The sequence below is a fragment of the Talpa europaea genome (assembly GCF_964194135.1).
Source record: "Talpa europaea genome assembly, chromosome: 2".
Lineage (NCBI taxonomy): Eukaryota > Metazoa > Chordata > Mammalia > Eulipotyphla > Talpidae > Talpa > Talpa europaea.
Window position 1 is genome coordinate 103875249 of NC_140068.1, and position 16853 is coordinate 103892101.

The 16853-nt window shown below is 51.5% G+C and overlaps 1 protein-coding gene across 1 annotated transcript in view; it reads right to left on the minus strand.

The window, feature by feature from the left end:
- Positions 1-6969: 6969 nt before the first annotated feature.
- The window catches only part of BTNL2 (butyrophilin like 2), a gene marked incomplete at both ends in the record, with an annotated part of 19910 nt that continues 10026 nt past the window's right edge, over positions 6970-16853 (minus strand). The window contains 2 exons of the mRNA XM_084259350.1: positions 6970-7026; positions 7709-7881. Coding sequence (XP_084115476.1) covers positions 6970-7026; positions 7709-7881 — 230 coding nt within the window. The remainder of the gene's footprint in view (positions 7027-7708; positions 7882-16853) is intronic.

Below are 16853 nucleotides of genomic sequence, written 5' to 3' on the forward strand. Positions count from 1 at the left end.
GAGCAGAACAGACAGACAACTGAAATCCACTGCTGAGGGGAGCAGTGGACAAGACAGGAGAGGTCTGCTTCACCATGTGGGAATCTTCCTGGCTGGCCGGAAATCAAACCTGTGCTGCAGAGGCTGTGGACAGTTTCACAGCACTGCACTCAACCTGCTGCTGTCAACCTGCTGCTGTCAACCCGCTGTGCCACGGGGGAGGCCCTTCATTACCACAGTTTTATAGTAACTTTTGAAATTGCAAAGTATAAATCTTCCATTTTGTTCTTTAAAACTGTTTTGGTTATTCTGTATCCTTATTGTTTGCTCATAAATTTTAAGATGCCATTTGAGGCTAAAGAGCAAGCCATACAAGTGACTGCAGAAGAAGGCAGACCAGACAGTGGGAGGAAGCAAGTGAAAAGGTCCTGAGGCTTGAATGTGCCTGTTTATAGAACAGTGAGGAGGCCAGTGTGGCCCAATGGAGACTAAGAATAATAGGAGAGAAGGTGAGAGAGGCAGCCTGGGCAGGGGAGGGAGGAGGCAGAAGTGCAGGGTGTTATAGGCCCAAAAAGAAATTTACTTTAACTCTGAGCAAGTGGAAAAGTGATTAGAGTGTTTGGAGTAGAGGAAGGTCATAATTCAACTCATATCTTAACAGACACATTGTGGTTACCATGCAAAGAAATTATCAAGGGAGCAAGTACAGCAGGGAGGAGACAAATCAGGAGATGCAGGACAGGGTAGTAGCCTGGAATAGCGTTTAACAGTGAGAATGAGCAGAAATGAGAATTCATCAGATTCTGGATGCATTTTGAAGGTAGAGGCTATAGGATTTAAGACGGATGGATGTAGAATACAAGTAAAAGGGAGGAGCCACAGTGTCTCCAATTTGGGGGCCTGAACAACTAAAAGAACAGAATTGCAAAGCCCAGCTCTGATGAGAGGGAGAGAATGGTATGGAGGGGAATGAGATCCATCTTGACAGGTTGAGTCTGAGCTACTCATTAGACATGGGAAGTTCAAGTCTGGGACTCAGGGGAGCAGTCTGACCTAGATACACACATTTGGGGTCATCAGCACTAAGATTGTCTTCAAGTGAACAGTTAAGTCTGGCAGCAGTCATGACATTGGATTAGAGCCCCTAGGAGCAGGTAAAAAACAGAAGAGGTGCAGGGACTGAGCCACGGAGTCCACGGTGGTGAGAAGTTGGGGAGATGAGGAGTAACCAGCAGGGAAGCAGAGAGGGCTCTGAGCAACCAGAGGGGCTGCAAGTCTTCTGAACTCCAATCTCTGGGGGTGGATCACTCTGCATATCGGTACAACTGGGAAAAGTTATTAGCTTCTCTGTGGTTGGTTTCACCAGCAGCACCAGCTCAGAAGTGGATCCTCTTGAAGTCTAAAGTCCCCATGACTTAGGAGTGAGTGACTGACAGGTTTATCCTTCTCAGGGAATATACAATGAAGGAAAAGTCCGTTGAGTGAAACAAACTCCTATTTGATGGGACATGTCAGGAAAGGATCATTTTACATCAGAGAGAACTGTCTGTGTCCCTGGCCTGGGCAGCTCCTGTGATGGTGACAGAAGCCCCCTCCCAGCACGGACAGTCAGGAATCACTGGGAAGGGAAACACGCACTTGGGGAAGTATAGACACTCCTGGGCTGTGAGGTCCCAGAGGACAGGGGGCATCTGGGCGCCAAGCACAGGTCATCACCCTGCACAGGCGCACATGCTCCCCTCAGGCAGGGATAGAGAGGGCAAGACCGGGTCAAGCATCTTCCTGACACAGAGTTTAACCTCAACTTCTGACCCATCGCATACTGGTCCCCTTCCCCCGACCCTCCTCCTCTGTCTCTGTTGCCATCTTCTCTCCTTTCTCTCAAGCCCCAGCCTCCTTTCCACGAAACGTGGCAGACATGGAAAGGTCGCTCTGCCCACTCAGGTCTCTTTCCCTGTCTGGAGTCTCCTCCTGATTTCCTGTAACTTCTCACGACTCCAAATTCCTCCCCGTCAGTCACCCAGACAGTGCAAAGCAGAGACTTTTTACACCAGTTTCTTCTGCCCAGATCTCCCCACCCACAGTTGCCTCCTCAGTTAAGAAAGGTGACGGGGATATGATGGCGACACAGATGAGTCAAAGGACAAAGCCACGAGCAGGACACTCATGAAGAGGATGCACGAATGGCCTTTAACAAGTGAACATAATGTTAACCACACAGCAAAGGGCAATTTAAGACAGAATGAGACGCCATCTCCCCATCAATGAGTCAGGGTTCTCACCCCCAGGGCTGGCAAGAGGAGGAAGTGCAGACCCCGTTGCTGAGGCTGCAGAGTCCTGCCTACTTCTGGAGACTTACCTGGGACACTCAGGTAACAAAAGCCTTAAAATTATGTTTGTCCTTTGACCCTTTGTCTCTATGGGTCCACTTCTAGAATTTTATTCTGAGGAAATAATCAGACAATCATGCAAATATTTAGGTTCAAGAACATTTATTACAATAAATATTGAGATTTAAACTGAGATCTACCCAAAGGCCCTACAATAAGCAATTGGTCTCAAACAGTGGAATATTAGTTAGCCATTAAGAATGATATTGGCGGGCCTCCCTGGTGGTGCAAGGGGTTAAGCACAGCACTAGGAAGCTATCCACAGCCTCTGTAGCATGAGTTCGATCCCTGGCCGGCCAGGGAGCTACTCACATGGCACAGCAGGCCTCTCCTGTCTGCCCTGCTGCTCTCCTCAGCAGTGTATTTCAGTTAGTTTGCCTGTTTTGTTCCTCACTCTCTCTGGTGAATCCTCTCACCACTGCCTCCAGTGGTGAGAATCCTCTCACTCTGGCCTGTACCCCAGTTCTTGTATGTATAAATAAATAAATATTTTTTAAAAAAGAAAAAAGGACAAGTTCACATTTAAAAAAAAAATTATATTGGCTCAGGTGTCTCCTGGGGCCATTTACTGAGAAGGACACAACATCATTTTTGTGGAACTCCTGCCCCCAAAATGCATAAACTGAAGAAACACTAGACCTGTGAGGTTAGACAAACATAGACAGCAAGTTAAGTTTTGTGTTTTGTTTTTGTATTTTTTTCACCTTCCAGAGGCCTTCTGGAGACTTAGCAAATTCAACAGATAGCCCAGAACCTGGACAGTATCTGGCATATCAGGAAAATGTATCAGCTGTAGCTGTGAGCACATAACTATAAGTTTCATCCATGAACAGTACAAAAAGGGCAGATAGAGTGTCCCTGTAGCTTCACCCCCTGCCCCCCTCCCCTTGTGGACCCAGCCTCCTGTTGCATCAATAAAGACTTGTTGGTGGACATGCCCAAGGCTCCGTGACTCTTCTGCTTGCTGCCATCCAGAACCTGGTCAGGCTTAGGGTCCTGGCACAACAGCAAACCTAAGTTTAGGAATAGCTACAAAATAAATTATCTGGAAACTTTTAGAAGGTCAATATAATTAATAAAAGCCAAAGTAAATACAGAGGCTTGTACCCATGTTGAAGTATTCTGAAAAGACACAACTAAATGCAATGTGTGATCCTGGATCAGCTCCTGGACCAAAAGAAAAACGTATTATAAGGACATTAAGGGGCCATCAGCAAATTTTTCATCTGGGCTGTGGGTAGTAGTGTTGTGTCACTCTAAGTTTCTGAATCTGAGGTTGTACTGTGGTTGTAAAAGACTGTTCTTGTTCTTAAGAAACTCACACCCATGAGTTTGTGATGAAGCTCACAGCTGCCCTGAGCCCTGAGAGGGTGAGGGTCTCCCCTTTCACGGAACACAGCACACACACCCCTTCATCCTGAAACCAGAAGCTTTTCTTCTCCATGTGCCCCTCCATTCCTACCCCCAGGGAGCCCTTATTTGAAAGTTAGAGGACTCAATGCTCACATTCCCTAACTGGCAGGCATTTATTGACAGCCTCCTGTATGCATGTGGGGCTGAGGGGCTACCTCACAATCTGGCCTCATCAGGACACAGGGTAAACAGAGAAAATCACAGAGGTAAGTGAACCAGAAGCTCAGACACACCCAGGGGAGCAGGAGAGAGGGGAACAGAGGTTGCTCTTGGCAGAGGTGCCAAGAGAATCACCCCCAGCTCCAGCCCTGACTCCCCAGGGGAACCCCACACTCCCTGGAACAAGCTGCACCTGCTGCTCAGCTCCTTCCCTGAGAGCCTCTTCCAGCTGAGGAGACCCTGACACAGGAGGGGCCCAGGGCTGGCAGGGGAGGGGCTCAAGGCTGAACCCCAGAGGGGAGGGGAGCTCACAGCTATATCCTCCCCCAGTGTCTGCTGAGAGAGAGCCCAGTCCTGAGTGAGGAGAGTGTCCCCTATGGAGACCCCATCCTTGTCCAGCCCTGTGAGGCACAGAGAGAAGAAGGGGAGATGGGGGATAGAGGGAATTGTGTTCCCCTGAGCTGCTCCCCTGCAGCCTTGTGAGGAGGGGCTGTGTCTGTGGTGGGGCAGTTGAAGGGGCAAAGAGGGTGCTGAGGAGCAGGAGCCTCCACCCTCTGCTGAGACAGGAAGGGACAGGAAAAGAGGGGCCTGTCAGGGAGGGAGACACCCCACCCCCTCCTTCCTCCACAGGGGCCTCCTGCTCCAAACCCAATAAACAGCTGCATCAGGAGGTCCTGGTATGATGGGTCCATGGAGAGGGCCCCCCCCCACAGACCATACAGCCGCTATGGCACAGGAGGAGTGGAGGGACAGACAGATGGACCAACACAAACAAGCACAGGGGAAGGGGAAGGGAGCTCCATGCCCAGAGCAGCCCCTGTGTCTCCAGACCCACAGACACCAGGCAGGTCACCCTGTGGGGCACAGAGCCCCTGCCCCTTTCCCACCCCCTGATGCTGCTGAGTCTCCTGGGAATAGGGCTTCCCCTTGCCTGGGAGGGTGGGGGCTCCCGAAGTTCAAACAGTTCCACATAGATTTAATATAGGTTCACGTCCAAAAGACTCCCCTATCCACCTGCACCCCACAATCCCTGATACCACACAGAAAGGGTCACCACTGTCCCTTTCATTTACAATCAAGAGGTACAGGGGTTTTCTTAAACCACTTTTCTTTTTAAATATTTATTTATTTATTTATTTATACAAGAACCGGGGTACAGGCCAGATGCGCGGGAGGGTAAGAGGATTCACCAGAGACAAAGCAGGGAACAGAACAGGCAGACTGATGAAGGACACTGCTGAGGGGAGCAGCGGGCGAGACAGGAGAGGTCTGTTCGCCATGTGGGACCCTCGCCAGCCGTCTGGGATCAAACCGAAACTGCAGAGGCTGCGGGCCGCTACACAGCACAGCGCTCAACCACCTGCGCCACCAGAGGAGGCCCCTTGAACCACTTTTTAAGCTGACTGACAGAGCTCTATGCATTTAATGTACACAGCATGATGAGTTAGGAGACATGGAGTCATCTATGGAAACATCACTACAATCTAAACCATAAGCACACCTATAGCCACCCAAAGTTTCCTCCCACTTGCTGTGTGTGTGTGTGTGTGTGTGTGTGTGTGTGTGTGTGTGTGTGGTGAGAATCCTTAAAATAAGATCTACTCTCTGAGCAAATGTTCAAGTGTGCAATACAGTGCTACAACTACAGGCACTGGGCTGTCCACAGAGAACTTTTCTAATGAGCTTTCCCAAGAAGCAGAAAAATGAGCAAATACAATGAAGACACAGAGAAGGTTTCAGGACCAGACTCTGAGCTCTGGGTCCACATTACTCTGAAACCAGGGGCAGCTGCCTGGGGACCTGCACCCTCCCTGGATGGACCAGCCTCAGCCCCTCCAGCCCCTCCTTCCCCTCATCTCCCCAGTGACCCCCAGGCTCCTCCCCAGGGCCCTGGCCTCACCCCCAGCTTCCCTCTGTCCCTTTGCCCTTCCCTTTGCCCCCTACGCTGCTGTCATCATGGCTCCTGCCCCCCTGCCCAGCAGAGACCAGCTCCTGTGGGGGAGAAGGAGAAGAAGAGAAAGGAAGAAAATCAACATAAATACAAATTAACACATATGAGAAGAAGAGAAAATATTAAATCTATCGCAAGCTTCCTTTGCACTGTGTCGCACACGTGACTGATTCTGGCTCCCCACTCCCCTTTCTCCATCTTCTCCTCCCACCAGAACCACGTCAGGGTCCCCTGGGGGAGGATCACACCTTCCTCCCTGCAGGTCTGGGGCTCAGGATCCTGCTTCCTCTAGAAACTGTGCTTCCCATGACCCTTTGCCTCAGGACGTGGAAGCACCAACTCAGCACAGGGGCCCAGCTCCCTAAGTCACCCTGAGTCTGAGAGTCTCTTCCTCACTCTCATCTCAATCAGGGAGCAGTTATCTTCTTTCTAGTTGGTCTTGACAGAAAAGAGGAACCGAGATTCTTGTCCTATATACCATAAATTAATATGACCTCACTTTTTTAGAGGAAACAGATATTTAGTGATTTCTGAAAATAGGTGTGTTTCTTCCATTCCAGAATAAAAAGCATCACAAGTAGAATATTAGGCTCCTCTAAAGGTCCATTATCTGCCATTTCTTTGAAAATGTCAGATGGCAAGTGTTCTGCTCAGATAGTCCAGATCCTCAAAATAGGTTTGGAAACCCTCCTTCAGTTTCTGGGTTCCTCAACACAAACTCAAGTAGATAAAGTCAATTCCAATTAATTTAGAAGACTAATTCAAAGCTGATCCCCTTTCTTCTACAAACAGCATGAAAATCCCATGAAATATTTTCTTTACCAAATGGAAATGATCTCCCATGGTAAAATTCATCCTACTCAAACCAGTTCAAATTCAATTTTTTTTTCCTTTCTGGCCTCAGCACAATCCTGATCTGACTGTTCTCACAGCCACGGCCCAGAAATCTACACCCAGAGCAGAAGGACAAGACTCCAGCATCCGGGACTCACTCACAGGTTTGTCCACAGGGAACCTGCACCCCAAGAAGAGCCCAGGGCAGAGCTGGGCAGGGAGGGGCCTCATGGAGACACAGTCTCAGGAGTGCAGCTCCTGCTTCTTTGTGGAATGTTCTCTCTGGGTGTAGCAGGCAGCCTGCAGGAGCAGCAAGGTCAGGCTCACCAGGAAAGCCGGCTTCTACGGAGAGGCCCAGGGGAAGAAAGTCTCTGCTGCCAGAGACCTCACAGGGACCCCATCAGGACACAGCCCAGGACAGCCCAGCCCAGCACCCCTGGGGGTGCCAGCCCCTCCCTCTGAGCCTGCAGGGAGTGAGGAGGGGAAATCAGTGCTGACCTGGTGCTGCAGAGAGGGCAGCTGATGAAGTTCTCTGCCATTAACAAAGACTCAGAGTCTAAGTGAATTTGCAGCAGGGGAGGCTGGGGAGAGCCATCGAGAGCAGCTCTGCCTTTCACTCTCCCAGCCCACACTTTCATTGAAGATATGAACAAAGGAACAAGAAAATAGCATGCAATTGTGTTTGTGCTTATACAGATGAATAAGTTACTGCTGGAACATGCTTCCCTGGTTAGCGGGGAACATGCACACAAGCCAGCACGTCGTCAGAGAACAGGAGTCAGTTCTAGGAAGAAGTTCTGTTTGCAGCACTTCTAATGTCCCAGAGCTCCATATGCAGAGTAAACAGGTGTATTCCACAAACTCCAGCTCCCTTTAGGTCAGAGGGCTGCCAACAACCTGGATGATAATGGCCATGGCCTTCTCCTGGCGCAGGACGGGTTGAGGATGGAGCAGGTCATGCTCCCGCAGAGCTGTCTCTCACCACCAGAGCGGCCTCCACGCTGAACAGCCCCTCAGTGTCCTGGGCCTGGACCTTGGAGAACTCCAGGAACTGCTCCCCATGGGGGTGTCTCCACTGCACCTGGGACTCCGGGAACCAGACCGAGGCCATGCACACCATGTACACTCCATCCTCCTCTGGCCCTGTCATGTGCACTTGGGAGCCAGATCCCACACCCGAGGCAGGGAGATGAGAGTCAGGTGGGACAGGACCCTCCCGTGCACACCTCCAGGGGAGGCTGTCAAGGTGCATTCTGGCGGATGTGGGGGAGACCACCCCTGGGGGAGCAAGCTGGTGACCCTAACACAGAGAATAGAAGGAAGAGTATGAAAGGCTGGAGAGGCCTGGGCTCCTCCCCCAACCCTGCAGGCAGAGAGGTGATGCCCAGAGGAGAGGAGAAGGAATTTCATATCTCTGTCTCCAAACACATAAGCCATAAGGATAAATAAATCAAGGATAAAACTCCAGATCCGTCTAGAGGAACAAAGCATGTATCACCAAAGTTTTCACTGGCACATTCAAACTAGGTCAAACATTATGATCAACACAAAATCTTGAGTGGACGACCTCTAATAGGAGGAAATATTTGAAATTACAAGTTTCCTGCAACAGATGCTATTTTGTTTCTTTTGACCACCCAATAATTCTTCCATACCCAAGCTGACCTCACTCCCACCCTCCTGGGGTTCAGGGAGAGGGAATCTCCCCACCAAAGACAACTGATCCCTGAGCTCTGGCCCTACAGGTCACCCTCTCTCCCCAGGTTAGTTCCATCCATCATCCTCGCCCTCTCTCTCTCCTGCATAAGCCTGTTCACACGGGATTAGTTTTCTTTGTTACTTTTCCTTTCTCTAAATATGTAATGATGTTCAAAGCTTTGTAGAATCTTCTTCCCATCTGGAAGAGTAAACTACATCATCCATACACATCTGCATTTTCTCATTTCTCACCTGTGTCTCAGCTCCTCCTCTTCCTCCATGGAGTCTGCTCTGGGTGAGGGAACAAGTCTCCTATTTGACAACGCCCATCTCCATGGTGCTTCCCAGTCAGTCTCCCTTCAGCTCAGGACACTCCTGAGTCCAACTAGAAATGTCTCCATCGTGGCTTGGTCGCCCCTACCCTGCCTTTCCAGGCTGTGTCCCATTTGGGCCCATGTTAAGCTTCTTTCCTGATGTTTCTTCCTCTAACTACATAGTCCCTGGGCTCAGTCACTGAGCCTCCCCTCTGCGCACAGCCAGGCCATCTTCTCTGACCTTCTCTGTCTCTTTACCCCTCACTTCCAAATATCAACTGACCAGCTCTATCTCCGGACCTGCCTACCTCATAGTTCCAGCCCTGTGGGTTACATCTACCAAGACACCTCACGTGCCCTTCACACTCACAATTCTATAACAACTCATGATTTTACCTCACCTGTGGCAAGTTCATTATTTGAAAAGACCCTTGTTGCTCTCCCTTGTCCAGCCTCTTTCACTCTGCACATCCTGTTGTGTTTCCTCACACTCTGACGCTGAGCTCAGTCTCGTGATTTGTCTACTGAGAGCTGGGCTTGTGTGACTTAAGCAGAGGTTTGAAAAGCCCTTGAACATGGGTTCTGCCCTCTGCATTCGTGTCACTAGGACATGCTGAGTCCAGGTGCTGGACCATGAAATTCATGCAATGTTGCCTGGTCCTCAGCCTCCTCAGCTGCAGCTCCCTCCTCCGCCAATAGCCAGTGACCCCATCATGTGACCAGTCCAGCCCAGGCCCACATCTGACCGGTGATATGTGAGCAAGTCCAGCAGTGATCAGGCAGATCCATCCCAGGTTGGCTGAGCTCCCAGTCTGTCCATGATCATTACTAAATGCCACTGAGACTTGTTATGGCTGTTTGCTGCACAGCATTGTGCTGACAGGTAACTGACACACAATTATTAATATTCCTGCCACCAAACACAGGCAGACAAGGCAAAACCCTGGGAGCCTCTGCAGACCCTTCTCTTCTCCAAACTCTTCCTATCCCCATTCTGCTCATCTGTTGGGTCTTATTTCTAAACCTCTGGTGTCTGATCCCTCCTGTCCACTCACTGCCACTACATGAAGCCAGGAGCCCTGCCTGGCCCCTTATCTGCACTCCACACCTCCAGACTGTCTCCCCTCCCATGACAGCCAGATGCATCATGCTAAGTGCTGCTCTGATTAAAATTTTCGACAGCTCCACATCCAACCTCCATAACCCAGCACACAGACTTCACTGGTCTAAAGATGCCTTCCTTCCCAACGCTTTTCTTCCCCCCACAATTTTCACCACAAGGCCCAGAACTTAACTGTGACTCACCACAGTCTCCAGGCTGGATGAGTACTCCTGCCTTCATCTTCTGTGCTGGAGGGTTCTTGGACCTGGCAGGTGCCAGTGCAAGTATCTGTTTCCTGTGCAGATTTTCGGGATTGCCCCAGGCAGCATTTACCAAGCACCTTCAACCTGATGAACTGTCCCTCACTTACTCCCACCAGCCATGAGGACCCTGTGTGCACAGAACACACCAGCCACACTCACTCCAGGCCACTTATGTGGCCTGTTCCCATGGGCAGTGCACACAACCGCAGCTGACAGTGCTGGGGTGCAGGAGAGATGCTAACAATAAATCACAAGATTTCATCACATGGAAAAATTATTTTCATTTCTTCGTCCTTGTCTTTGTGTTGGAACTGTCAATATATGAGAAGATGATACAGCTGAACGGACTGTGTTTCATTTCTGGGTATATATTAACCAAATTCTCATGCCACAAGCATTAAACTTACACAGTGATGTGCATCAAGTATTTCTCAGTAAAACTGGAAGGAAAGGACTTGCATCCCACATGTCACCACTCAACTAACCCCCTACGCCCTTCACCCTTGTGTAGATGTCTTCTTCAGGATGGACCAACCCGCATGCCCACATAATACAGCAGCCTGTCCTCACTCCCCAGCATATTCCTCATCTCTGATCCCTGTTCTGCTTGGTGCTTTATTCTCTGAACATTCCAGCTTCATCTACAATCTGTTAGTTTATTATGACTGCTCTATTTCCCACTTAAGAATATAAACTCACAAGGTGAAATATTTGTCAGATTCACTGATGATTCCAAGGTAGTTGGTACAGGGCAAACACTACTTATTTGTGTTGAATGAATGAATGAACCTCCCTTCTTCATATATAGGAGGGTCAACCTTCTCTGGCTCCTTCTACCATTTGAAAGTGAAAACTGAAATGCAATCCCAGCAGACTCCACCCTGCCCTCTGGACAGAGCACCCCGGGTATCAGCAGGGAAACAGCAGGATCAGAGGAGCCAGCAGAGGGGAGGGGCTGGCACCCTGATACCCCTGCAGGCACAAGGGAGGCTCCCACCTAGAACCAACTGTTGAGCACCCACTGTGCCCCAGGCTTCTTTGCTCCCAGATCCAGAACTAGGGGTGAGTGTGAGCCCCAGTCAGTACTTACACTGAGCCCCATGCAGGGGGCTCAGCCTGTGCCCGATGGTGACCACCCCAGTGACCCCATGGCAGCTATCACCCCACATGGCAGAGCCTGTGAGGTGCTCTCAGGGGACGTGTTTTCTTCTCCTCTAAGCAGCTGAGCCAGGAGCTCCACACCTTGGACACCAAGAGTCAGCACTGGGCACCAGGAGCTGCCAGGACCTGGTCCTGCCCACACTGCATGGATAGGGCTTGCAGCTTGTTCAGATGTTAATGTCACCTGAGACCTGGTCACAGTGACCAGACCCTGCCCTCCACGACACGGGGTCACCAGAAAGGCCCAATTGTATGTCTCCAAGGAAACCAGGAAGCCTGGGCCTTCCTCCCCTCTCACTTCCTGTGGTTTCCCCTCTTCAGTGAAGGGCACCTATGTCCCCCCAGTTATCTCTGCCAGAGACTCCAGGGTCATCTTCACCGTCCACTCCCAACCCAGCCTATTTCCAATACACTAAAAAGATGAAGATGTTTCTCAATTCATATCCACCACCAGCACCCATCCCAAGCCACCCTCATTTTCTCCTGAACAACTGTTGATCTTCTTAAGGGTCTCTCAGCCCCACCTCTAGCCTCATCTCCACCAGTCCATTTCCTTCCAAGGTCATGACCCTCTCCAGTCAGCTCAGGTCAGCTCCCTGTCTCATGCCTTCAGGGGATCCCTCTGCTTAAAGGAGGAGTGCCCAGGCCTCCCCCTCTCTTTCTGACCCTCTCCCATTTCTCTCCCAGGGGCCCCCTCTTGCTCAGGCGACTCCTCCAATTCAGGGAGCTCTCCCAGGTTCAGGCTTCCTTACAATCCCTGATTCTCCTGCTGCCTCTGCTCCCCAAACCCTCACCTTTCAGGCCTCACCTAAACTGACCTGCTCAAAGATGCCTTCCCTGACCTCCCTTGTGCACCTGCACCTGCTCATTAGTGTTGGGGGCCTGTTCTTCCCCGCAGCCCTGACATGTGTCATCTGGGGAACCATGTGGGACCTCAAGGGGAGCCCCTGTAAGTCCTGCTCCAAGTTCAGCAAGGAGGGGCCTCATCAGCCTCAGCTGAGCTCTCAGGAGACGCTGCTGCTGCCCATCAGCCCCTCAGCCTCGTCCACTTAGAAAACCCCTCAGTCTGCTGAGAACACGAGACTTGAGCCCCACAGGACATAGCAGTGTTCCTCCAGGTATGTGGGAAAGGACAAATGACCATCAGAGGTGGAAATGGAGGAAGGAGAAGAGAGCAAAGGGAGGTCCGGATATGAGGCCCCTCTGACCTGAGCATCAGCCCCTGATGGACGTAGACTCTACCTGCTCCCCTCTCTGTTTTCTATCGCCCCAAAATATAAAGGGGTCACTAACTACACATCACTCACCTGGAATATTCAGCTCGGCAACTCACTCGGCCTGTCCAGGGCTCGGGGTCACCAGGCAGGGACTCTGGCCAGGGGCAACCACCTGACTAGACTCTCCGTCTCTTCAGAAACCTGAGGTCAAAACAGCACTGAGGGAAGGGCTGGAAGTGCAAAAGGGTCCTGGAGCAGGGAGAGGAGGAGCAGAGGGCGGGACCAGAGCACAGTGTCTGTGGGGAGACTGTGGTCTTTGCTGTCAGGAAACTCCAGTGACCACAGCTGAGGGGAGAAGTACTACGTTGTTTAAAAAGAAACAGGGATGTAAAATAATGATATGTTAGTAATATTAGAAAAAAAGAAGAAAGGGGCCTCCCCGGTGGCGCAGTGGTTGAGCTCTGGGCTGCAAAGCTGCCCGCAGCCTCTGCAGAGCCAGTTCAATCCCCGGCCGCCAGGTGAGGATCCCACATGGCGCGCAGACCTCTCCTGCCGCCCGCTGCTCCCTCAGCAGTGTACTTCGGTCCTTCTGCCTGCTCTGCTCCCCGCTCTGGCTCTGGTGAATTCTCTCACCCTCCCACGCTTCTGACTGTACCCAGTGCTCGTATAAATAAATAAATAAATAAATCTTTAAAAAAAAAAGAAAAAGAAAAGAAAAAAAGAAGAAGAAATCTGGGGTCAAGAGGGAAGGAAAAAATAAGAATTTCTGTTAAAAATCATATTGAAGTGAAAATGTATTATTGAGCAAATGAATATAATAAAGATTCCAGCAGAATTTCCAGCCCGGGTGCAATGAACACTCCAACACAGGCATCATCAACAAGTTTGCTGACTTACAGCTCCTTCCCTTTCAAGATTCATGGCCAGGGCCTCAGCACTCTTATCTACAAGGCCGGGCAGCCGGCCAGCTGGTCTCTCTCTCTCCAAGACCATCCCTGAATGCCTGCATCTGTCCCTCCATGCCCAGCCCCCCTTGTCTGGGGACTTTGCCACAAATGGCTGTGCCTGCTGAAAAATGATGCTATCCCTGTAACAGACATGGAGACAGTTGTGTATAAAAGGAACCCTTGGTCTTTAAACGGGTGCTCAGACCTTACGGGGCTACCAAGGTCTGGGACCTCATGCATGAGTCATAAAGCTTCTCCTGACCTCACCATTCCTGAAGTATCCCTTGTTCTTCCTCTGCCTGGTTAAAAGGTAGAATTTATTTCTACAACAATATAATCTCACGTGTTATTTAAATGTGTTATTTTCATAATCTGTGTAATGTTTTTACATATTTGTTAGCTGAGCTGCATTTTCATAAGATATTATGGAAAGGATGAGTGATAGAAAGAATTAAGATCCCAGCCCCAAGCCCCCACCCCTGAGGGTCTCCTGATGCCTCTGTTCCCCAAACCCTCACCTTTCAGGCCTCGCCTGAAGTGACCTGCTCAGAGATGCCTTCCCTGACCTCCCTTGTGCACCTGCACCTGCTTGTTAGTGTTGGGGGCCTATTCTTCCCGCAGCCCTGACGTGTGTCATCTGGGCTGTGAGTCCTGGAAGCAGAGGGCTCCCAGAGGGAAGCAGGTCCATCCTGCATCTCCTGCCTGGGGGCACCAGAAAGGGGGATTCCTTGGTGGGGAGGAGCCCAGGGGCCAATGGAAAGGCCACCAGGCTTGTGCCCAGGTTCCATGAGGTTCTGCTGCCCCCTTGTGGCCAGTGCAAGGTGGACACTGAGGGAGGGGAAGGCGGATGCAGACAAGGAAGCTTGGAGATGGGGACAGGAGTGCAGGAAACACACACACACACACACACACACACACACACACCCCTGCATCCTGAAACCAAAAGCATTTCTCTCCTCTAGGCCCTCTCCTTTACCCCCAGCCATCCATCCAGGAAGAACTCCCACCAGCATTCATTTGTCAGAGACTTTTATTGACAGCTGCTGTCATGCATCTGGGGAGAGAAAGAAAATCTGATCCTCACAGTCTGACAGGACACATGGTGAAGTGGAGAAATCACAGAGTCTAGTGGACCAGAACCTCAGACATACCCTGGGGAGCAGGAAGGGGGAGCAGAGGCTGCTCCTGGCAGAGGTGCTGAGAAGCACCCCTAGCTCCAGCCCTGACTCCCCAGGGAACCCCACATTCCCTGGAACAAGCTGTACCTGCTGCTCAGCTCCTGCCCTGAGAGCCTCTTCCTGCTGAGGAGACCCTGACACAGGAGAGGCTGGGGCTCAGAGGGGAGGGGCTCAAGGCTGAACCCCAGGGGGGAGGGGAGCACACAGCTGAAGCCTCCCCCAGTGTCTGCTGAGAGAGAGCCCAGTCCTGAGTGAGGAGAGTGTCCCCCATGCACACCAGTCCTTGTCCAGCCCTGTGAGGAAGAGGGAGGAGAAGAAGGAGAGATGGGGGTGAGGGGGAAGCACACACTGAGCTGCATTCCTGCAGCCTTGTGAGGGCGTCAGGGATGCTGAGGAGCCTGAGCTTCACCCCCTGCTGAGACAGGAAGGGACAGGAAAGGAGGAGCTTGTCAGGAACAAAGCCTGGGAGGACACCCCACCCCCTCCTTCCTCCCAGGGGCCTCCTGCTCCAACCCCAATAGGCAACTGCATCAGGAGGCCCTGGTGTGATGGGTCCTTAGGGAGGGTCCCCCAGATCACACAGCAGCCATGACACAGGGGAGGATGGAGAGAGGAGGGACAGACAGACGGACCAACACAAACAAGCACAGGGGCAAGGGCAGGGGGCCCATCCCCAGAGCAGCCCCTGTGTCTCCAGACCCACAGCCCCCAGGCAGGTCACCCTGTGGGTCACAGAGCCCCTGCCCCTTCCCCACCCCCTGGGGCTGCTGAGAATCCTAGGAACATGGGTTCACTTTGCCTGAAAGGGTGGGGATCCCAGAAGTTCAAACAGTCCTGAAGTGTGAGATCTATGAAGTTCAACCCCAAATCCCAATCCCATCACCTCTGACATCACCACCACTGAGACCACTGAGACCACTCAGGAGGAGCCTCTATTGTCCCTTTAGAGGAAATTTATTTAAACCACTTATTGAGGAATGACTGGCACAGAGAGCGCTGTACACACCTAATCTACACAGCACGATGCATTTGATGATACATAGACATCTATGAACACATCCCCACAACCCAAACCACAGGTATATCCACCACCTCCAAAAGTTTCCTCTCACACTCTTTATTAGAATTAATGTGTGTCAAGATTCTTCAAATGTGGGCCTTCCTGGTGGCGCAAGGGGTAAAGACACAAACTATGAAGCCATCTGCAGCCACTACAGCACAAGTTCCAACCCCGGCCAGGGAGGTGACCCACATGGCACAGGGAGGGGGCTCCTCTCCAGTCTCCTGACTCGCTCTGCTCCCCTCAGCAGTGTATTTCATCAGTTCTGTTCCCCACTCTGTCTATGGTGAATCCTCTCACCCCCCACATCTCTGGCCTGTACCCCAGTTCTTGTACGCATAAATAAATCTCTAAAAAAGGATTCTTTAAATATGATTCATTCCCTTAACAAATGTTTAAATGTTCATTACAGTATTACAGCTGCAGACACTGGGCTGTCCACTGAGGTACTTTTTAAATGAACTTTCTGAATAAACAGATAAGGGAGCAAATGCGATAAGGACACATACAAGAGTTCAGGACCAGACTCTGAGCTTTGTGTCCACATTATTCTGAAACCAGGGGCAGCTGCCTGGGGACCTGCACCCTCACTGCATGGACCAGCCTTACCCCTCCAGGCCCTCCTTCCCACATCTCCCCAGTGACCCCCAAGCTCCTCCCCAGGGCCCTGGCCTCACTCTCCAGGTGCCCTCTGTCCCTCACACCCCCTCCCCCTGCACTGCTCTCATCATGGCTCCTGCCCCCTGCCCAGCAGAGACCAGCTCCCGTGGGGGAGAAGCAGCCTCACCCTCCCTGTCAGTCAGCTCTGCTCCTTCCTCCTGGAGCTGCTCCTGCATCAGGTCACACAGGAGACCCAACTGGCGCTAGAACCTTCTAGTAACACCACATGTCCAAGTGGTCCCCTGAGCCCCTCACCACGCCCCCTCTATCCTCTCTTCCTCTGAGGTGGCCCCTCCCTTGACTAAAGTGCAGGAGGGCAGAGGAGAGGACCCAATGCTGATACAGACAGTCCATCCCCAAGGGGACCTGCCCCTGGTCCTGGGCCTTCCCTTCCCCTCCCCCTGCAGGGTGAGGCCTCCTGCCCTGGGGCGGCTCTCAGCAGGGGACACTCCTCCCCTGGAGTAGGGTGACCTCTGGCTTCCCAGGGCAGCTGGTCAGAGGCAGGATTCCAAATTTGGGGTTCATGT